This window comes from Haemaphysalis longicornis, unplaced genomic scaffold, assembly GCF_048455015.1.
Source record: "Haemaphysalis longicornis isolate Haplotype H1 unplaced genomic scaffold, Haemaphysalis longicornis Haplotype H1 scaffold_1, whole genome shotgun sequence".
Lineage (NCBI taxonomy): Eukaryota > Metazoa > Arthropoda > Arachnida > Ixodida > Ixodidae > Haemaphysalis > Haemaphysalis longicornis.
Genome location: NW_027526203.1, coordinates 461,536,918 through 461,559,776, shown reverse-complemented (window position 1 = coordinate 461,559,776; position 22,859 = coordinate 461,536,918). Strand labels below are relative to the sequence as shown.

At 49.0% G+C, this 22,859-nt stretch overlaps 2 protein-coding genes across 5 annotated transcripts in view; one reads left to right on the top strand and one right to left on the bottom strand.

Moving 5' to 3' along the window:
• The window catches only part of Htt (huntingtin), a 133,393-nt gene extending 127,382 nt beyond the window's left edge, over positions 1-6,011 (top strand). For all 3 annotated transcript variants that reach the window (XM_077687981.1, XM_077687982.1, XM_077687980.1), the window contains exons 59-61: positions 2,384-2,471; positions 2,545-2,693; positions 5,552-6,011. In XM_077687981.1, the coding sequence (XP_077544107.1) occupies positions 2,384-2,471; positions 2,545-2,652 (196 nt within the window). In that variant the 3' untranslated portion in view covers positions 2,653-2,693; positions 5,552-6,011. The remainder of the gene's footprint in view (positions 1-2,383; positions 2,472-2,544; positions 2,694-5,551) is intronic.
• A 53-nt stretch (positions 6,012-6,064) lies between these two features.
• LOC144156147 (uncharacterized) overlaps positions 6,065-22,859 on the bottom strand; it is a 94,369-nt gene continuing 77,574 nt past the window's right edge. For both annotated transcript variants that reach the window (XM_077687983.1, XM_077687984.1), the window contains 3 exons: positions 22,425-22,514; positions 21,522-22,103; positions 6,065-8,777 (listed from right to left, as the gene is read on the bottom strand). In XM_077687983.1, the coding sequence (XP_077544109.1) occupies positions 8,388-8,777; positions 21,522-22,103; positions 22,425-22,514 (1,062 nt within the window). In that variant the 3' untranslated portion in view covers positions 6,065-8,387. The remainder of the gene's footprint in view (positions 8,778-21,521; positions 22,104-22,424; positions 22,515-22,859) is intronic.

Sequence of the window (22,859 nt, the reverse complement as noted above, 5' to 3'; positions counted from 1 at the left end):
TCTTCCTCCTCCTCCTGCTCATGTTAAATCTCCGCACAGCATGCACTGGCAAGCTGGCCTTTTTACACAGCACAGTAGGTATGCAAAAGGCACGTGTGAAAGACATCCAGAAATTTAACGTATTTGCTGAGCCACTTTTGGACACCTGAGCCAGTTGCTTTAGAATGTCGTGTAAGCGTCATCCACCTACTACTGGGAACCCTCCTGTGGGATCCTCCATCAGACAGCTTTATTTGCCTGTTTCATGAAACATTTGCCTGTTTTTACTTGGCACCCTTTGGCCAATTAGCCGTTACACCAATAGGGCTCCTGTGCTGCCCAGGGGGTGCTGCACAACCGACTTCCGGGCCATACTTCCGGGTAGTACAAATCTGCGGGGGTCCCATACGATCCCGTGCATACAGAAGCAAAGTGAGCTAAAAACTCCCGATCGTTTTGCGACATGGTCTCCAGCCCACCCCCGATGCGTCTGATCTCTTCTGGCAATCAACTTGGCATGAGGGAAAAAAAGCTTTGCATTTACAGCATAGACAAAAGTGCTGGGACGGGGACGATGCTCTGTGTTCACCGATCGATGGTCATAGGAAGTGGAATTTAAAGTAAGAGCTTCTTGTTTAAACTGATACACTTTGTGATACACTACAACTGAATACACTGATACACTACACTAAACTGATGTGATACACTACAACAACAGCCGATCAAAAAAAAAGAGTAACGTAATCGGCGAAGATCATGCGTAAAAGTCGGTGAGTCCGGCGAACCACAGGCTCGTCTGCTGCGGTGCGCTTTTTGCGCACCTGCACACTTATGTGTGCACTTTCATTAAACACCGCTGGTTTGCATTGCCATTACAAATACCGTGGTGCAGCACTAGCTTGCCTTTTTATTGCGTGGCTCAGTGACAAAATGCGGCGTGCGCCAGAAGCGTGAAATCTGTTTCATGATTCTGAAAGTAGTGGCCGTTAAAGTCGTTGGGCGAACTCCATTCTGTTTCCTTGTTTGCTCTCACTTTATTTAATTACACTCTTGCATCATATATTCCCAGTTCACACGTAATAGACTAGAATAGGGGCAACGTTTTGAGGTGTAGGGCCGAGTTGCACGAAGCCGACAGGGCGGAGGGCTGGACGGCAAATCGAGTGGGAGGAGAAGGGGGGCTTTAAAGGCAAAGAGAAAAAATTCAGCAAATTTTCAATAATATTCGACAATTGACAATAATCTGGTTAAGTGTGAAGATGGGGGACAATGCAACCGAAAGTGATCAATTCTCTGCTCTTGTTTCGCCGTCTAACCCCATTTGAGATCAAAACTGGCGTGTCGGCCTTCACGGGGGGAGGGGTGGGGGTTCTGGCGACGTGCTGGGGGCCGCATAATGCAGCCCCTTGGGCCACATTCGTCCCGCTGGCTGCAGGTTGCCTTCCCCTGCACTAGAAAAGAATGAACACAGTCAGTGACGATCGTATGTAAATATTTGGGCCGTGCACCATGTATGCGGCTGTATTATATGTTATGTAAATGTAGAAGTACACATCTCTGCAGGCAGCAAACGTGCGATTTGGTGCTTGTTTTGCGTTCTCTAATTGCGCTTAATTTGCTAATTTGACGCTGTTGCCTCACCTACTCGATAGCATACATGTACCCTGCCGTTCCTAAATCGTGCAACGTAAAATGTTAAGCAAGAATCATTTAGTTTGCGAAAATACAAAACAAAATTTACACTCGTCAAGGCGGTGCCAGGCCAGCAGTGTCGGCTGAGTTGGCTGCACTTCTCGCGTCCGCTGACACGCTCCCGCCGAAGTAACCTTTCGCAGTTACCTCAGGCCATGGGACAGCACTGTTCTGTGTGTATGCTACTTCTGAACTTTCCTTTGTCGACCCTACACAAGAAGAAAGAACAATAATTATAATCAGGAAGCTAGACCAACCAACGTGGCAATACTGACCCACATAGCGACAATTGTGACAGCGCGTTCAAAAGAAAGCCGGTAAATCGGCTTGTTGTAGCAGATGTTATTTTGTTTAGCCCCTGCAACTACTTTCAGGACTACTTATTCAGTATGCAGTCATTTAAACGCACCACAACGCAATTACTTCAAGTGCAACCAACTTCTGCTCTGGCTTGTAATTGAAAACGCATGGAGGGCGGCGGGGGTCGTCTGCTTTTGTACTACTCAGGCGCCTTGGACACGAGGGGGCACTGCATGTCACCAAAACTCCAGCGCAGGAGCCCTATAAACACAGTCATCGTCACATTTGCCACATTTACAAAAAATGCTGTTTCATGCCAGCAGCATGAGTAGTCACTGGGGAAGCATTTGTTTGCTATAGTGATGTTCCATGCCTCCATAAAATATTTTGAATTCCTTGACCACCAAACAAGATTTCCACTCATTCAGGGTAGAATGGGCATGTTCGAAGAGCATGATAAGGAGCTGTTCTACATATCTGCTTTGGACTTCCAGCGGCAGGCAAGTTGCGCGCTGCTCTCTCTTAGTTCACTCCCCGTGGCATGCAGCTGAGTGGAAATTTTTTCTGTTCCAGCTTTCCACCGAGCAGCATAAAACGCAGTTCTACAACATCGTCAAAGGTGTTTCCCACCCAGATACTCCATACGCAGAGCTTCTAAAGCAACTTCCGCAGCCACCTTAGGAAACCAAGCGAAGGAGGAGGGTGTCATGGTGTTTTTCCAGGTGGGTATTTCATTATTAAACAATATGCACTAAACTAATGACTAAAGCAAGCTTGTCAACTTGGACATAGCACTTGTTGAAAAAAAAATGAGGGACAGCAAAAATTGACAGAACAGCATGTCGTCCGTTTAGCTTTTTTTCTTTACATTGTTTTTTTTTTTTTTTTTTTTTTCAGCATGCACCAAGTACTACACAAAAATTCTATGTTTTATATCCGTTGCATGGGCACTTTTAATCCGGATTGAAGTGAAGCGGGATTGACTTTTCGAGCGCACTCGACGCATCACCACTGCTACACAGCACGTTCCAATCCCAATTGAGAAGTGGCACTGGTTGTAATCACGTACATTAGATGGCACCAAAAAAGGCATTTTGAGGCCAGCATCTAGCAACCCTGCAGTCGTCCGTACCAGCCAAATTCAGAGCCGTGCCAAGGCCACTCGTTGTAGCGTGGTTGTTTGAAGCAGTGGCTACAATGCTTTGTGTCGCGTCTGTGGGCCTTTCTTTCGCAACAGTTGCTGACATCCACCATGTTTTTTCTTCATATTCGTCCCAGTAGCGACAATACTGCAAGATGAACTAACAATTACTGCTGTACTCGATGCAACTTCCACCTGCCATGGCAGTGCCATTTTTGTTTTCATGTTAGATTGACTTATGGTATTGAGGGTGCACAAATGCAAATTTGTAGAAGTGCGAGTGTCCCAACTATCATGCACCAAGATTAAAAAAAAAAAAGCAATGGCACTTGAAGAAAACCTAGTGCATAATGTTTCCAATGCAGTGTAGCAGTGAGCAGTGGCCAGTAATTTTTTCTATAATGAGATTTAATTAGGTAATTCTAATTAATTATCCAACTCAAGAAGTACTGTTCCAATCATCAAAATGTTAATGAGGCACTTGTAGGTACCCACAAGAGGAATCTAGCTGTGGTATTTTCAGCAACGTGCTAATTGGTCATTTATTCTGGCTGATAAATAAACCTCGCAAAATATGAAAAATACCACACAAGTGCACTCACGCCCGCATCATAAAGCAGTGCCCTCGAACAGGCTCCCTCCGAGTTAGTCAGAATGAAATAAAGAAAAGAAAGAAAGAAGAAATCGCGACTGAGTTTGTGCTTTACCTGCCACACGTGCCCCGCAAAACTTGCTGTTGCTACTCCTTCCAAGGTGACGTGCTGTCTCTTCGGGTGTGTGACAGGCAAAAACAGTCGCTTTCAATCAGCTTTTTTGGGAGTGCTGGTTTATGATGTGGGTAGGAGCGCAGTCACATGATATCTTTTGTATTTCACAGGGTTTTTAATCAGTCAGAATAAATGATTACGCAATTACTTCGTCATTGAAAATACCGCAGTTAGATGCCTCTTGTGGGTACCTACAAAATATTCTTGCATGGTCTAAAACAAGGGTTGGCAACCTGCAGCCCACAGGGCAGTATTATGCGGCCCCCAGCACGCCGTTAGAACCCCCACCCGTCCTCCCCCTGTCAGTTCCTATCTGATGGCCGACACGTCAACTTTGACCTCAAATAGGGTTAGACGGGAGACAAGAACAGAGAAGTCTCGCTTCCAGTTGGCATTGCCCCCCATGTTCACATTTAGCCAGGTTATTGTCAATTACTGACCCCTCCCACCCGATTTGCCATCCGGCCCTCCACAGTGCAACTCGGCCCTCCACCTCAAAGGTTTGCTGATTCCCGGTCTAAAAAATGCCCCAACAATGCCTTGGCATATACAGCAGAATTTCTACAACCAGGCTTATATATGGGAAAGGGATTGATAACCTTACTACTAGCGTCAATGGAAAGGTTGATATAAACACTTTGTAACGTGCAACCACGTGTCAAGTAAAATGTAGTGTGTAATAGATTAGCAGTGTTATGTTAATTAAAAATAAACATTGTGTTGAAAGGACTGCATTTATTTAACCTTTCCCATACCGTGAAAAAAGGGAAAATGTACGAAACAACATTCCTTTATTTCCCTAATTGTGTAAAAAGATTGCTCTAACATGGCTTCACACAACACCATTATTTCAATGAAATAACATTCCTTTATTTATTTGTGTAAAAAAGATTGCCCGAAGATTGCTTCACCGCATGGCCGCAGTGTCTTGCAAAAAAGCGCCGTCAGGGCTCCAAAATGACTGATGACAAATATACTAGTCATCGGTCATTTTGGTACAAAGAGCGTTCAACAGAGTTTTTAGGGGCGAAGCTTGCGCTGTCGGCGTCTCCTGTCATCAAGCAACAGGAGATGCCGACATCTCCTGGCCTCAAGTTGTCAAACAATGGTTAAAAAACAAGTGTATAGTGGATAAAACCGGTTCAAAATAAACTGACATGATAAACATGACTAACATGATAAATAAACTAACATATTTCAGGGTAGCGTGCAAGCGCTTGTTTTAGCGTGGACGAGTGTAGCTCATCTTTGGTGGGAGCGGTACAACCCGTGTGGTTGAGCTCAGCAAGTCTTCGACACGAAGCACAGAAAGTAGTCCGATTTTGTGTGCAATGCAGTAGTAGTAGCTTCAGAGAGCTGCCCACACGGAATGACGCTGCAACAGTGGACAGGCAGCCTTGCAACTATGGCAGGGCCCCCGCATCGGTGCACTGCTTGTGTAATAGAACTTCTGCCATGCACTTACAAATTCCTTTGCGGATGCTGGGAGGCACTAGTTTTAGCATTCAAAACACTGCCACGAAGAGTCGCAGTCTTGAGTTGCTAGCGTGTAGCCGTGCTTAGTGCGAAAACATTTGACCGGGGACAAACTTAGCTGCTGTACATAGTATAAATTTATTACACTTCATTTGACTGATGCCTCGTTCCGACACTTTTTTTTTTTTTTTTCCAGGAATGAAATCAAGCAGCTGAAAGTTGAGCCTGGTGCTGTAAATAGCGTGGCTTGAAGGAGCAGGCTTTAATGTTTTTGGCTGTCTTGCGCCTGCTGCAAAGCGCATGGGGGCAGTCGGGTGTGTGATAAGACGGAACGTGGCGACATTCCCAGGCATTCCACGGGTGCTGCTCGGACTAGGACCATTTCTTCTGCACTGCAAAAAAAAAAAAAAAAAAAAAATTCTTCTCGACTAAGAGCAGTGAGGTGCACTCTAGTCAGTTTGACGATGGACTACTGTCATGCACGGAAGAGCGGCATGCCGCATTGTTATTCAAGCACAAGCTTCACGTTGGAGGTGGCGCCCCTAGCCCACACCACACATGAAGCTTATGCTACTCGGGTTACTTAATATGAAAACAGAAAAAGATCTTGATTTTCCTTGTACAAAGACCAATAAATCCAACTTTACCCAATGTGACCCAACGTTCCTTCATTTGCCCCTCAGCAAAGTGATGAGACTTCACACGCAGACAGAACATGATATGCAACTTTATTAAGCAGCAGGTACTTTCCATTGAATGTGGTACATATATGCAATATTCACCAAATCTTCTTTATATGTATTATGCTCATGATAGTGATAGTGCTACTTGGCAGCAGAAACGCACTCTGGGCGTCTCAAATAAGCAAGTGCTGTGGCACTACTTTCTGAATTCGTTTGATAAGAACATCCTTAATCCACAAGGCATGCTGGGCTGCCTATGCTGGCCTCTTTCCAATATGAATGATTAAACAGTGCCGTTTTGTTGCTTAAAGCGAATTGCGGGGTCACAAACCACCCCAGTAAGTTTACACTGAAGAGCTGCCAATAGCCGAGCTAGCCACAGTTCGCAGCCAGACGAATTCAGAAAGTTGTCCACAGTTGAGGTTTTCACCTGGATGACTGAATGCCAATCACTGGACATTGACTGAAGGACCATACAACGACGAAGCATGCACTCTCGTTTACAAAGAAAATCTCTCATTACATTTCTTTACATTGGTTGTGTGACTTAAGCCTGCACCGTCTACAAGGTGCCGGTGGGTCGCACGGCATGAAATGCGTGTGCAGCTCAAATGACCGCAAGAGAAAGACTGCAACACTGCAGCTCCCTCAGTGTCGTAACGTGGGAGCGAAAGTGCCCCAATCAGGGCGCCATTACGGCCACTGGCGTGTCTTCATGGGCATACCTACTCGCACAGCACATCTCGCAAAGTACTCGCATGACGGAAGGCTGGGTGCACCAAGTCGTCAATACGCTCGCATTTTTCAAAGCTTCTTGGCACATGAACAGCTACCATTGGTTACTTAAATGCAGGGCAAGGTACACACGCCCTTATTCCTTGCACACTGGCAATGGTAGAGTGGCAGTGAGTTTGCAGCCAAATTTGTATGGGCCCGAGGAGAAGAATACTGGAGAAACTGAGCAATAACACGGCTGGCCAAGCAAGCACACAGGAACTGACACACCACACACAAATGCCCACATAGTTCAGACACACTAGAGCAATGCCCATAGAAGCTCTCTATGGTCAAATCTACAACTGTTCCTTGAAACGTAAATGTAGTAACAATGCACACTCAAGAGCTGAATGCAACCTTTGGCTAGACATACATAACTGGCTGACAACAACACCATTTAACTATATACACACAGCCTGCTAAACCTGTAGCACTGCTGAGGGGAAAAAAATAAACGAATTGCACAGAATGAGAAAACAACAGAAAAAGTGGGACCTCTTTCAAAAGCGCTTGCACTTCCAAGCGCCATGCAATGTGTAGATGGGCACGTGTCGAGACTGTTTGGCCCACATGGCCAGATTACTATGACCTCTTGCAACCAAGCTCACCAGACATCGTGATATATTACTGTTTGCTAAATGGGCTCTGTAATAATAATACGTGCTCCGTTCAGAACCACTTCTAGCAACAACGCCAGCGATCTGTGGCATGGCTCATTGCAGCATGGCTGTGGTGGCATCGCAGGGGTCTGATTTCGGAGGAGTCTACAGCATATGCTACCCACAACGCTGCACTGACAACTGTCAACAAATTGGCGAGTGGCCGTGAAACATCTGCACTGGCCAGAGCTAAATCTGCACGACACGAGGCAGCCACACGCTTGATTCACAGATCACTGCGAGAGATTGTGGTGCACTGCAAAAGCTCGCATTTGTGGGACCCTACGCGCGACTTGTCGCCTCAGCGGTACAGAACCGGAAACTCCATTCATTTTTGCCTAGGCCTTGCAATTTGGTTTGTATTTTAAGTGAGTGCTTCGCATGTGGCCTGCAGGTTGAGCAAATGGCAGCACAACTGCGCACGCCCAGAATGCGCAGATGCATTCTGGGCAGTCGCACTGCCCGTCCCGCTTGGCCTGTGCATGATTTTAAAGTTCTTTACTATGCGCTAGACTGCAGATAAGCTGCTGTAGGCAAGCCTCTTGAGCTGGTTGCAGTAGTACAGCTTCCTGTTAACATTTTGCCATTGCGAATAAATGCTGCGAGTCATAGGATTGTGACCATCACCAATTTGATCGCATCAGCGATTCCACCTGTTTAAAATGGCAGACAGCACCTGGGGACCTAGATGTAAATGGGACCCTCCACACGAAGTCCCAATACGAAGGCGAGAGCTGTCCATCGGTTCTCAATACAACCCAATTGGCCCGGCCCCAACTGCACATGTTATGGAAAGGTCCCACCAGTGGGTGGACATGGGATCCGGTTCTGTAGCCCTGGGGACATCGCGCCACCCTGGAGTTCCCTGGGGGAAGAGGAAGTGCACCGGATTATCACAGATGGGTTTTGGCTCTCAGCAGCTGGACTCTGAGTGGTACCAGCCGTCGAGTGGCACACTGGCGTGAGACACTGCGCGCAGCAGCTCGCGGTTGTGGCTGCACAGCTGCCAGTAGTTGGTCTCCAGCTGGCGCTGGTACTGGGTGGCCTGGGCGCGCTCGTGCTCCCAGCGCTGACGCTCTTCCTCGAAGCCCTGCAGCGCGGCCTGCAGCTGGCGTCGGCAGCGGTGCAGCTCGAGCCGAAGCCGGCGCACGTCGTCACCACCGCCGAACAGGCGTGCGTCTTCCATAAGCGTGGTGAGCTCGGCCACCTCGCTGTCCAGCTGCGGTGTGTCCAGCCAGGGCAGCTTGTGTGCCCCGGGGCGGCAGCTGGCCTCCTGAGTGCCACAGCAAGCAGGGCTCTCATCCTGCACCGAGAAGAACAGCCCCTGCATTCCCTCGCTTCCTGGACTCGTTCTGATGGGCAGAACTGTTGTGGCACAAGGATTGCACAACTGTTGTTTGTGGCGGCTTCCTTATCAAAAAAAAAACCTTAAAGAGAATTAATTATTATTTGCGGATGCATTGTACAATTTGGGCAGCGTAATTGTTTATTCGGCTATTTAGCAAAAGTTTCCACCCGAAACTCGCTTCCAGCACCGCACGTGGCTTTTGTCAAACTGTGACCCATTGATTTCAGCAGTAGTTTCATCGCTTCCATCAAAAGAAAAAAATGTGCTGCTGCGTGTTTAAGTGGAGGACAAACTGTTATGCTTGCTCTGTGTCCTTGTGTACAAACAGTTGGCGACTTGAAACCACTGCCAAACAGTGGACTGCTAACTGCAGCTTTCCGTACATCAATGGCTCGAAGAAGTGCTCAGTGCATTCTGTTAACACTAGAAATTATGCGCAAAACGGCTTGCATACAACACATAATTACTACGTACATGTGATAAACCAGCTTCTTGCTTCTGTTGTTCGGTTTCTCTTACTTTACCGTTATCTAGATTAACTTGTTTTTTACAGAGTAAAAAACTGTATGGCAAATTGCTACGCAATTATGTAACATATGTGAAATGTCGGCACTGTGTACTTCCCCATCCATCTCCACCCGCCTCCGGCATGGAGAGGTCGATTCACTGGCAACTGATGGGTCACTGGTTACCAAACAGGGGCAGAATTTCGGGTTGTGTCCATTTCAAAGTGTCCATCTCAAACAAGCTCCGACTGGCTGAAGGTAGACAACATGAATGTGACACGAAACTAACAAGGCTATTTGGTTCATCGGTTCATCTCATTTCTGTGTATGTCTGCAACCCAGCAACTGGAAATACTATATCGAAACTTCTGAAATGGAAATTTTTGAAATGGCCGCAAATCCTAATTCCACCCCTGCAGTGACCAATCAGTAACCAAAATCAGTAACTCACTTGGGGCCACCCTTTACTGGTGAATGACTTGCGTGGGTTACTAGCAGGTCATGGGGGAATCACTAGTTATTTGCAGGTGGTGGGTTACCGGTGGGTAACACACCTGTGAATCACGAATCGCATGACCCTGGGAGGAAAGGCTCATTGCACAGAAGCAGTTTTGAGCTCCGCCACAAAATCCGAATCAACTCCTTCGCTTGACAGCAATGGACAACTTCGCTGAACTTTTTTTCTATGTACTACTATAAAGGTGTTCAGAATTGCATTCAGTCACTAGTAGATCCCCACTTCTGTTTCAAGACACATGCACTTGCACGACCACATGTGCAGTATGTTACTTCGCCAAGGTCTGTGAACAGCTCATAATGTGCCACTACAAATACACCAGCCGCCAATTATTTATACATCTCGCCGCAATCACCTGCACCCCACCCCCCAGTCAAAGTTGGCAGGAATCACCACTCACAAACACATGATATTGAAAACTAAATTGTACAAATATTGTCACACTGCTAAGTTCTTCCATTTGCTCTGTTGATCACTACCAATATCTTCCTCCTATGACTTCAAAGTTAGTACGTTGGTTTGAAGCAGAAACAAGCTAATTCCTGAACTTCCAATGTTCTGCATGCTATTGCTGGTTAATCAGATCGACTCCTGCGTATGGCTAGGTTCTTGCACACAACTACGCAGTGCAGCCCCCCCAGGTGGCGGCTCCGTGGTTCCACAGCTTGGAAGAAATGTATCCTTCTTTACTGCAACACCCAACATGCCCCAGGGCATCCACTGGTGTCTATGGGAGTGCAACCCTACGGACATCTGCTTATGCCAACTAAATAACAGAAACCTTGTCAAGTGCTACACAAAGCTTTTCTAAACAAGTGGTGGCGGCCAAAGCTTGCTGTCCGCAAAATATCACGTTGAAAAAAAGTTTCACTAGGTTTGCGAAAAATGGATGCTTTGTTCAAGATATGTGCACCTGATTTCAACTGTATTTTGGGCACTCATTTTGTTATAATTTATAGATATCATGAATAATTTCTTCAGAATTATCTATAACGTCATACTGGTGTTATTAATAATTGATGTTTTATTAGAGCTGTGGTTTCAGTTATTACATTATAAAGGGGCCATGAAGACAAACCACTACTTTGCTTATTTTGAAAACTCAGCTTCATTCCAACCACAAGAGGCTTTAAAAAAATGCAAGAAGCATTATAATTTTTTTTTTGCACTACAGAGACCTGTTGTGCTGAGTGCTGCCCTATGGGGCAGCACTCAAAACAATTTTTAATGTGTTAACTGCACCTCAGCATTCAAAGGATGCGATCAAATGGAACTAGAGCCCCACTACAATCACCCAGTCATGTGTCTTGGCAACGTTTCAGGTTGCCGGTCGCCAATTACACAAACAAGATTTGTGTGACGCCATAGAAAAGTTGCCGGAAAGTGGCTTGGGAGTCGCCACTGCTTCACATGCTTTCTTTGATATCTCCATTATTTTTAGAACTTTGCGATAAAATTGGCATCACTGTTATTGGGAGAAAGCAGTCTCTGTAATGAACCAAACTTGCATTTTGTCTTCATGGCCCCTTTAAGCAAATTATTTTTCATTACGTTAGAAATCACAGGCTGATCTTGCAACTCATGTAATGGCCCTCAGTTTGCCAACGTATAAAAGAAAGTTCAATAGTGCTGGTGATGTGAAAAAAAAATGCAGAAACTCCCAAGTGGAAGTTATTGGATAAATGCTCCTTTAAAGTCGGCTTCGCCATTATGCACACATCAATTGCAAGAAGACATTTTCCCCGGGGCAACATAAGCGGTCTGTTATCGAAGTAGGAAGTCCCTAAGGCATTTTTAAACACCATCAATAGACCCCATGTATCCCTATAAAAGGCTATACAGTCGAACACAGATACATTAAACACGGATACATCGAATTATAGTTTATACAATATCAAACAGTCTGAATATCCCCTTGGAAATCCCATGCAAAAGTATAGCGCTGTTGTACGCGTGTATCGAACTACCGATTACGGGCCCATTCGATATATCGAACGATGCACCGCAAGTGCCACTGCAAGTGCGCTTCTCCTGACGGGACGGATGCGATGATGATGATGACTTCTCGCGGGCGCGCTCGGCGAGGTGGACGCGGCATCGCGTCGCTTCGAGGGCCTTCAACACCTGCTGTTCGCACGCTAGCTTTGGGGGCAGCCGCATGGTAGCGAGGAGGAAGAAATGACAGAAAGACCGGGAGGTTAACCAGGTGTCCGGTTTGCTACCCTGCACTGGGGGAATTAATGGGGTTCAGGGTTATGATAAAAGAGGGCGGGAGAAGAGAAAGACGCGCCCTCTAGTCCCGTTTTAGGCACTACAGTCGTTCATGCAAATTCGTTTCACTCAGGAGGACAAATCGGTAAGGCACCGCTTGTCACAATCTTGGAAAGCTCAGTGATGTGCAAATTTATCAGATAATTTTTATACGGGCTTATTTTATATTTCGAATTATCGATATATCGAACTGTTTCGTGATCCTCTTGGAGTTCCGATATATCCTTTGATTGATTCATTGTAGGGTTTAACGCGCCGACGCAACGCAAGCGATGAGGCGCGCCGTAGTGGAGGGCTCCGGGTTAATTTTGGCCACCTGGGGATCTTTAACGTGCGCCGAAATCTCGTACGCACGGGCGTTTTCGATATATCCGTGTTCGACTGTACACCGAGCCGCTTTCAAGTCAGCTTCACCACTACACACAAATTGCTCGTAAGACATTTTGCAGGCGCAATACCGCCTCAAGTATGAAGGCCCAACGGCCTTTTGTTCATAATTAAAAAAGCGTGACACATCACGCTTTGCAGACGGGCGCCCTCGTTTAATGAAAAAAGTCGTTGCGATCGGTGTTAACACGAAGCCGAAATGCGGAAGCGACGATGCCCACAGCACACGCGGGTTCGCTGAAAATTGCCGCGCCGCATATCTTTCGAGAGCTGAGTGGAAAAGTTAGCGAAGCCACAGCATCGCTGGCTACCCCCGTCTACTGCTGGAATCGCCGGCCAATGATAGTATCCTCGCCGGCGACGCAGCGGTGCGTACGCCTCCCACGCGGGCTCGTTATAATGATTAAAGAGAATACGTCAAATGGCTATTGGTAGTATTGGTAGACTTCCAACAAGCCATCGATAGTGCAGAAAGTCTACCGATAGTATTAAAAAGGTCCGCGAACGCTTGCTATCGACAATGCTATCGGTAGTTTTGCAACTGTTGACTAGCTAGATCTAACGCACGGTGTAAGAATATTCTTGCACCGTGATCTAAAGTGACCAGACCCCCCCCCGATTTAGGCGGTCCCGGTTTTGCCGCTGTAGTCCCGCAGCCTGCTTGTGGGACGGTGTTCTGTCGCGCCTTCGGCTAGAAATATGAAAAATGGGTATCAAGCCCTGGCATTAATGAAAAGCTGGAGGAACGAAGTAGCCAAATGAAACCGTTTGAGAAGCTTCAAGAAAAGGGCGCACACGACGGGAGTAATCAAGAAAAAGTCTCAATGTCTGAGCTGTTTTCCTGAAGTTACAGTGCACGAACAAACCGTTCAGTACACCCTTCTGCGTTTGACGAACGGTGGGTGGACGTGCTTCAGCAAATAACGCATCGTTGCTCGTCGAACAAAGGCCGAGAGAACTACGAAAGGAATGATCTTTCAGTTAAAACAAAATTGCATTGAGCTTCAGTGTCCCTTCAAGTTATGTGCCCCACGTTCTTCCTTACACCCCCATCCACCCGTCCCGCTTTGGGGTCCGAAGAATATGGTCACTTTAGATATTACCAGAGTCCTTCAATGCTTTTCTGGTCATGATACTCCCGGCCAAGTTTCGTACGGGGACAAAGGCTACCACGAGGGGCGCCACCGCAGATCGGAGGGCATCGGGCGCGGCCGCGCCTGCTCTGTAGCCAGACCGGCAGGCAGGAACGCAGTAGCAGCATTTCTGTTCACACCAAATTTATTCGTCACTCACAAAATGATAAGTCCATTTCAGCGGCCCACGGCACGTAAAGCGAAAGCGCACTGCTGATATGGCGGCAAGCGTCTGTTTTGTCTTACTCCGTGGTCCGTTCCCTGCCAAACGCGCTCTGACCACGCCTCCAGCTGCCCTCCGATACCAGCGCCGCGGCGCGGCCTCCCTGGGCAACGAACGAAGCTCTCCCATAGCGTGACGGCGAAGTTTCATGACCAGAAAAGCATTGAAGGACCCTGATATTATCGAACATGTTGCGATAACAGAGTATCAATTTACTCTCAGTTCACGCAGTTTCGTGGCATTTTTGTCCAATTAAATAAATTGTCCGCCTTAACTGTCAAGTACCACATGTTTGGCCATCAGCACGCTGATGCTCAAAACTAATCATTGTATACCATACGGACAAATTGTTGATGTTTTTTTTTTTTCCCGAATACCTAAATAGAACAAAAATCCGGCGCAGCGCAGCCACGCACACCTGTTGTGGTTTACTGTCCGCGTCATCCAGGCGTTTTGGTGGAGGAGCATATTAAATTTCTTGCACCCCTTCACCCTGCTGTCTGCCTGGCACGAGCACTCCGCAGTGATTTATACTGGCGATGGACTTCATCCCGTCAATAGTTGGGCAGTAATGTCGATAGATTTGCATCGCTAAGGCTCGTCCAACAGGGCAGCTGTCGACGCTCTTCCGCCGCACCCATGGACAAAACGTGAGTACGCATCCTTTGAGACTAAGGTCGTGCCCAGAGTCCCAGGGCGGGAAAGGCGCAGAGTACTTTCAATGCGAGAAAACAACCCTGTCTCGCTAATGCGCTTTCGGTCGTTTTTCCCGTGACCTACGAGGATTTTTCTTTTTTTCACGAATACGTGCTATCTCGGAATGTCGCCCAGAAATCGAGAATGCCGCTACTTGAATTTTTTTTACTTTTTTTTAACTTTTTCGCGGGTGCTGTTACGATTCAGCGCGAAGTGTTTCGCCGTCACCCTGTGCGCCCGTGACAGAAGTTTGGTGCACTGCGGTGACGTGTCCTGTGTGGCTGTGACGCCCGCCCCTCCCTGGGCAGGAGATCAGGACATTTCGGTGCAGGACGTTTCGGTGCGGACATTTCGGTCTGCAGACCTAAGTCGGGACCTAGTCGCCCCCCACCCCCACGCCCTTCACTTCTCTTCGGCAAAGAATGCGTCGACCTCTGTGGTAGTGGGGCCACATCAATGAACATGCATCCGACACATCACGAGGCTCGTAGGGAAGCCAGAGCGAAAGCTATTCTTAATCAATACGGCCGAAGCTCTGCCACAGTCTATACAGACGCCGCTTCATATCCCGGGCGAAGAGCTATGACCGCTGTTGTTTCTACTACCGAAAACCTCGTTACATGCGTATCAATTCCCACCATCCACTCTCTGCAGGCGGAGGAAGTGGCCATCTCCCTAGCGATTGCACAAACTTCACTCTTAAAAAAAAGGTCGGAGCATTCACTAATGGAATACTAACAAGTTACTTGTCCCAGTATACACTAGGTACTTAGTAACTGGAGGTAGTAAATGTAGCACTTGTCAAAATTACTAACCGAAGCAGGCAGTAAGCACCACTACCCCCACTAGTAAAGTCCCAGCGATAGCACTGTTCTGAGCTACATGCGTTTACTAACTGGCCATGCACAACCTAGTCATAAGCACGACCTTAATCTAGTGCTACCACTTCCTACACTCAGTTAAGTTACTAACCATGCAGTTGTTAGTGCCAGAGCCTACGTACGAAACCGCGGGGTAGTAAGTTTCGTAAGGAGTTAGTAAATACGGCCGTTACTACCTTTTTACTACCTTTTTTATTAAGAGTGTTCGGCAGAAATAATCATCACAGACAGCCAACAAGCCTGTAGAACCTTCTCCAGCGGTTTCATATCCCGACCTGCCCGAAAAGTTCTACTCGAGCATCCTCCTCGACATCCCGTACGGATTATTTGGGCTCCAGCCCACTCCGCCGTGTCTGGCAACGAAGCTGCCCATCAGCATGCCCGAGAGTTGACCCACCGGGCAAGCCAGGAGTTCGGCGAGCAGTGGCAGGTCTCCCCTCTCTTGTCGTTCCACGAAGTCACTCAGCATTAAGCATTACCGTCTGGAACGAATGCTATATCCTCCTGCGCACAAAAGCCTCACCAAAGAACAAGAGCGCCACCTCCGAGGAATTCAGACAAACACATTTCCCCACCCCACTAGAGCCCACATTCTGGCCCCCACCCTGTACTCCTCGCAATGCCGCTTCTGCGAGGCTCCGGGCACCCTCTACCATATCATTTGGGGCTGTGATAAGAACCCCCACCTACCCCCCCTGCCTTTCCCCTCCCCTGAGCACTGGGAGAGAGCACTGTCCAGCTCGGACCCTGACTACCAGCTTTGGCTGGTGCAGCGAGCCCAAGAAGCCGGACGGACTCAAGGGGTCCTGGAATGAGGACTCTTCCCCAGGGCTGACAGCTTCAGATACACGTTTATTCCTCCTCCTCCTCCTCCTCCTCGACCTCTGTGGACCTCGTCGCTGATTCTGGACACACACGAGCACTGCATCTAGGGGGCATGTTTTGTATATTTGTACTTTTCTTGCCGTGCGCAGTGCGCTGGAGGACCGTTGGGACTAGCGCCACTAAGCCTTTATTTAGTGACGCTAGTTGGGACCTTTGGTTATAAATTCTCGCCCTTCGGCGAGCCGATTAATGAAGTACGTCGCGGACCCTAGAGCGAGACACTACTCTGCCCGATTCATGTAAGCACGCGAGCGGGCTGCTTCCCGTAATGAAAGCTCTCTTCTCGCCATGCATTAAACCAGTTCAGTTTTGCTCTCGGCTCTTCATATTTCTGAACAGAGGCAGCTCTCCTGCTCGTTCACCACGCTACGACTGAATGGCGGAGGCGACGGAGTTCGGTTCTGGGACGCATTGACCAATGTAAGGGCCCACCCATGGCGTCATAAGTCCCCGTAGGTCGGCTTCGCCAGGACGCCCCAGAACGACTAGTCAACGCAACCAAGTGTGCGGATTCGGGGAATGACGAGGCCCGGGAAGATGAATTATTTGCGCAAGAGCACGGCGTGCACGCCGCCGTGTTGCACCCAGCTAAAACTTCACCTGTCGAATGTATTGCGGTCCCCTGGCCTCGACTGCCCACGCAGGTCGTCTGTCCTTTCTGCGTGCACGGGCTCCCTATTTGTACTCGGGTGGTGGGTGGAAAGTGTTAACTCGCACTTGGACGGAGCTTAATTGCTCTCCGGGGGCGGCGAGTGTCTCAAAGGCGCATGCAACCGAAGCGCGTTCGGCTGCTATGCTAACCGCGCGCTGGAAAACGAAGCGGAAACAGTCATCGGCTAAGGCCTATTTCCCACACTCGCCGCTAACACAAAGCACAGCGCTCGATGGCATAGAACGGCGGGCGGGCGACCGGGCGGCCGAAGACAGCGAGCTAAGCTGATAGTTGTTGAAAGCATATTTTGTGATTAGCAGAGATTAGGTTTGGGATGGCTGGTAACGGTAATCCATGACGGGCGCATGCGCCCGTCGCCTCCTTCTGTCCTTGTCCGTTTTTGCGCTACAAGAAATGGTGGCATATTTGTGGCTCGCTCAGACCGCGACCACAAGTGAAAGAGAAAGGCAGCGGCTGCGCCCGTGCTACTCCTTCGGCGCTGTCGCGTCGAAAGGGGAGAGCAAGCGAGAATTCGACCACTGTCACGCGAGCGAGTCCGCTTTCCACTTTGATTTCATGAACTGACCTTGTCCTTTTTTTTTTTTTTTTTTTAACGGCAGTCGACAGACTTTGCGCGGTTACCATCGCTCACATAGGCTATTCTGCACTATCAGAGTCCATTCATTGCCCCCGAATTTCCTCGTCCCTAGGTAGCCATCGTGTTACGCGGACGGTCCACCAGTCCTCCGTATTACATGCCCGGCCCCAGCCCACCTCTTTCTAACGATTTGACGGGCAGGATGTCTTCCACCTAGCAGCTTAGTTTGATCCACAAAGCTCGTTTCCTAACCCAAGGCCCCGATCTTGACGTGCGTTGTCACTTACACATTTTAAAGCTGAGATGATTGCTTAACCTTGTTGTCTCACTGATCAGTAGCTCAAAACGCTCACGAATACTACAGGTTTTCCCGCTCAATTTAATCCAATCGCCATACAATTTAATCCAAGCGCCAGCCAGTTTAATCCAAATGCCATCTAATTTAATCCAAACGCCATGGAATTTAATCCAGGCGCCAGCGAATTTAATCCAAGTGCTAACCAATTTAATCCAGCTGTCAGAAGGTTGTTCAGGGGTGTTTTGTGTGGAATTAGGCGCAGATTTGCGGGTTTTGATGCGCGTGGTGTGGTGTGATGAAAACGTGGTGTTCCTTGATGTCTTATGTGCAAAATATCATATGCGCGCATCTTAATGGACACTTACTAACACCCGCAGACGAGGAGAGCGGTCTTGTTTGATCCGTTGGTGGCGTGTGGTGAGATTCTGCAAAAAGTATAGTCTGCTCGCGTATTGTTACCCTAGCAGATTTGCCAGCGTATTTTTCCGCGAGCAGACGACACTTCTGTCACCAGCAGGCGATATTTCTAACGATCTCGCAGATGATATTATAATTCGGAAATATTGATTAACGCTGCAGAAAAGCATTGAATTGTTGAAAATCAGCATGCAAAGGGCATTTACGTAATGTGTCTTTGTCAAAGGAGCTTCTGAAGGCATTGTTACGCCAAGATCAGACGATACTTCTTAGATGTGTTATCGACGGCGCTGTTACAGACGATCAGCTCGCAGCAACGGTCTGCGCGTGTTAATAAATGTATATTGAGCTGTTCGCATAAGATATTTTGCACATAATGGATCAAGAAACATCACGTTTTCTCCACACCACGGGCAACAATGTCGGCAAAGCTGTGCCTAATTCCGCACAGAACACCCCTGAATAACCTTCCGACACCAGGATTAAATTGGTTGGCACTTGGATTAAATTCGCTGGCACCTGGATTAAATTCGATGGTGGTTGGATTAAATTAGATGGCACTTGGATTAAATTGGCTGGCGCTTGGATTAAATTGAGCGGGAAAACCTGTAGTTCGCTCGCCACTTTCAAATACGCGGACTTATGGGGTCGTTACAGTGGCGTATAGTGGCTCGCCACCGATTCACTTCTTCGTGGCCGAGGAGGCCGTTTTACGGAAACGTTTGCGTGTACGAGATTTCGGCCCACTTTAAAGATCCCTAAACGGTCTAAATTAATCCATAGGGAGTATGGTTACAGAAAACGACTGTAATACTTGTTTTATCGAAACTACCCATAAACAAATTATATGGAAATTAGCTGCTAAGAAGACTAACGTTGCACCGAGTTTCATCTACTTGTCATAATTACGTAGTTCACAATAAAGTTAAGTTGTAAATAGTGAAATTTCAGTCTGCTTCAATACATGGACTTCTACGAAGGAAACGGATAGTCATGCATGTTTGTCCATTAGAATAACTCCCATGTTTCATTCAGATAATTAACTAGACAATATGATCAATCCTCAACTATTAACAAACACGATTAGTTTCGCGCACACTTATTGGACTGCGCCCAGCCCCGCTGGTCATCCTTCGCACAGATGATTGTGGTGGTGACGATTGCCATTGGTTTCCCCTTTGTAGCGGGGTGATGACTCCCTTAGAGTAAAAAAGCACTCGCTTTTTCTTTTTTGCCTCTGAAAGATAGGTACGCATTAAAGATTCCGTGGACCTATTTTGCCACACCGTACCTGAACTACAATGCGTCCAAGGGGGCAAATTCGACGAATAATGAGGCGCGGCCACTATCTGGCTCAAAAATGTGATGTTCGGCACCGTGAAATTGCGCAACCCAGAATGTCATGCCTGCGTTGCGCAACATCGCAGCGCCCACATCTTTTTTCAGTCAAACCGTACGGTGGCCTTCGTAATCGGACTACTTGGCCCATTTCAATGGTAAATACCGTTTCAAACTTTCTCCCTCGACTGTAACAAAGTATGAAGAGACACAATTAAGAAAAGACTTCATTATCTTCTGGCGGGCACGAAGGGCGGAGCAGCATCAGATGGCCGCATTGAAGGCTCCTTCGCCGCAGTGGCCATATTTTGATGAAAGGAAAACTCAAAAACAGCTGCGCACGACGTGTCGCTAGAAGTCGACTAAATTAATACGAAGCCCTCCACTGCAGCTGCGCTTCACTGCGTCAACCCTAACTGCTCTCCTTTTTTTTTCTTGGGGAGGGGGGCATGAAAAAAACAAATGCGAAGAGCTAGTGCTGTAGTTGACTACGAACGCTTGCCTTTCACGGGTCCACCTTTTTTTCAGTTCCTATTCAAAGCCAACAAAGAAGAAACGGAAGTTTGAATGCGACGATGCTGCACGAGCAACAAAACTGCACGCACAGTGGATTAGCATTGAGCATGGATGCGCGCCAGTCCCGAAAGCTCGCGTCGCGCGCCAGAAATGCCTCGCAGTGAAGCTCCTCACCGTCAGCAAATGGTGCTCTCGCCGTGCCTTTTGGACACTGGCTGCTCACCTCATGAACCTCGTAGAACCAATTTATAATGGTCGAATTTCAAGTACCGGGGGTATTCAAAGAAATGCCAACAACGGAGCGCACAGCCTCCGACGCATGCTGCACCATCTGGCTGCGAAGTCAGTAAACTGCGCGCATGCGCACTTCTTCGAGTGCTAGAATGTGTGGCCTATATTTATGGGAAATGCTTGATCAAGAAGCGATGCCGGTCGTTTATTTTGAGGCGCCCTTTCACGCTGCGTCGCCACTGAGCAGGATTATTATTGACGGGCATCATGCTAGCTGCAATCAGCCCGTTGCGCGCTTGGCTCCCGAATGTAGTAGATAAGAGGATGCTCAGTCAGTGACCACAGGGCATAAAAATACGCCTCGATATAAATGACCGCCGTCGCGTCTTTATCAAGTATTTCCCCTAACAGTAGGCCACGCTCACAAACGCTCCGAAAGAGATACGCATGCGCACAGTTTACTGACAGTGCAACCAGACGGTGCGGCATGCATCGGAGGCTGTGGGCTCCGTTGTTCGTTTTCTTTTCATCCCCCCTGTACAGCACGCTTTCTTGCACTGATACTGACACAGAAATAAAAGCTTTGTAACAATCTTTCGGACATAAGCGATTAGTAGCCGAAAGTTGCTGCCCAAACAGTTAAGTCCGACGGTTTACATCTTTCTGGAGCCTGGTAGAACCTTACATTGAACGTAATACTGCGCACAAGGCAAGATTTCATTCACCCTCACTACTAAACGTGCGCGGGAAATTCCCAGAAATTAGTCATAAAAGTAATGCGACGCCCCGAAATACTGTCCCCAATCGAAACTTGAGCACGCGCTTTCTTTGGGGGCATCGGACATAGCCGTAGCGTGGGTATGGTAACCACAGCTTCAACCTGGCTGTGGGTAGACAGTGGCACGCTACACGTTTGGTTTTTTTTTTTTAGATTGAATTGAATTGAATTATTTCGGCAACAAAAAGATTGCCCTGGGGCTATGGCAAATCTCGAACACGTCCACTGATCTCCAACTGCCTAAAGTGCAACCATCCAAGCAAGGGCGAGAAGCTCTGGGATAAGAACGTTCGCTAAGGACGCGCCTTTTGCCTCCGATCCGTAACTCCTCGATACGTTCCCCGAGGAGCAGTGCCAAAGGCCCGCACTCACCCCGCGCGCGGTGTTCTGCAGCCGCTGCTCGTAGTGTCCCCGCAGGTCGTCGAGGCGCCTGTGCCACAGCTGCTCCTTCTCCTCGTAGACCTGGATGATGGCCTGCTCGTTCCGCTCCAGCGTCTGCCGCAGGTGCGCGATCTCGGCGTCCTTCTCGCGCAGCTGCGCCTCGAGCTCGGCGACGCCCGAGTCGCTGGGCGAAGGCGCCTCTTCCTCGGCCAGCAGCGCCGCCGAGCTGTGGCCAGAGTCGAGCACGTCGAGCAGCGCCGAGCCGCCCCCGCTGGAGGAGCGCGAGTCGGCGCGCTCCTTGCACTCGAAGTGGGGCATGGACTGGTGGAAGAAGGGCACCTTGCAGCGCGCCGGGTGGAACGCGGTGCGCGTGCTGGCGCCCGACCGGGGCTGCCGCTCCAGCAGCGGCGCCGAGTGGTGGCCCGAGGGCCGGCGCTCGGGCCCACCGCCCAGCAGCTCGTCGTGCAGGTTCAGCACCGAGCCGCTGCTCGAGCACCCGTCGTCCGCCAGCGCCGCCTGACTGCCGGCCCAGTGCACCGCCCGGAAGGCCACCGGCCGCACCACCGCCGGGTTCTGCGCGCATTACATGTCGCGTCATGCGCGGACCCTGCTTTCTTTCTGCATGATTATGTGACGACAATGGTTTTATCAAATCTATGGGGAAAATGCAACATGCGCATCGGTCGCTGTTCCTGGCGCTTAGTCTTGCTTCTTGTCGCCCTCCTATAAGTGGCCATTACCCGTTTCGGAGTCGCTTGTTGAGAAAGCTGCGACTACCGTGTGCCTCATTCTGCAGCAGCGTTGCGCTGCCGCGAGAATGCTTCCGGAAGCAATGCGGAGCGTCTACCAACTCTGCACTGCGAGCAGTGTGCGGTCAAATTGCCAAGAACTCACCGCGGCGACCAGAACTCCGCTGACGGGCGGTAGGCGAGGTGGCGAGGCCGTCATGTCCTCAGAGTCCATGGGTAGCGCCAAGGGAAGACCCTGGAAAGGAAGAGCAGCACGTCGTCATTGCCACGGGCATGGCCAGCCCGCAGAGTCCGGACAGCGGCTCGCGACGGTCCGGTCTCGACAACAAAGCCGGCCGCGGAGACGGCATGTCGCTGCCAGACGCGCCCCATATTTTCCTAGCTGCTGCACTTTCGCCGCCGCCAAACTCGTTCTTCGAGTTCCCCGGCAGACGTCGCTCCAAGGCCAAAGGGCAGCAGCTCCCCGGCGGCCGGAAACTCCTGGCCTCGCACCCTCCTCGCGCCCTTCCCCGCACGTCGCGGGCCACTTCCTAGACTGGCGGCTGACCGCCCCGGGTTGTACCTCCGGCGACGGAGAAAT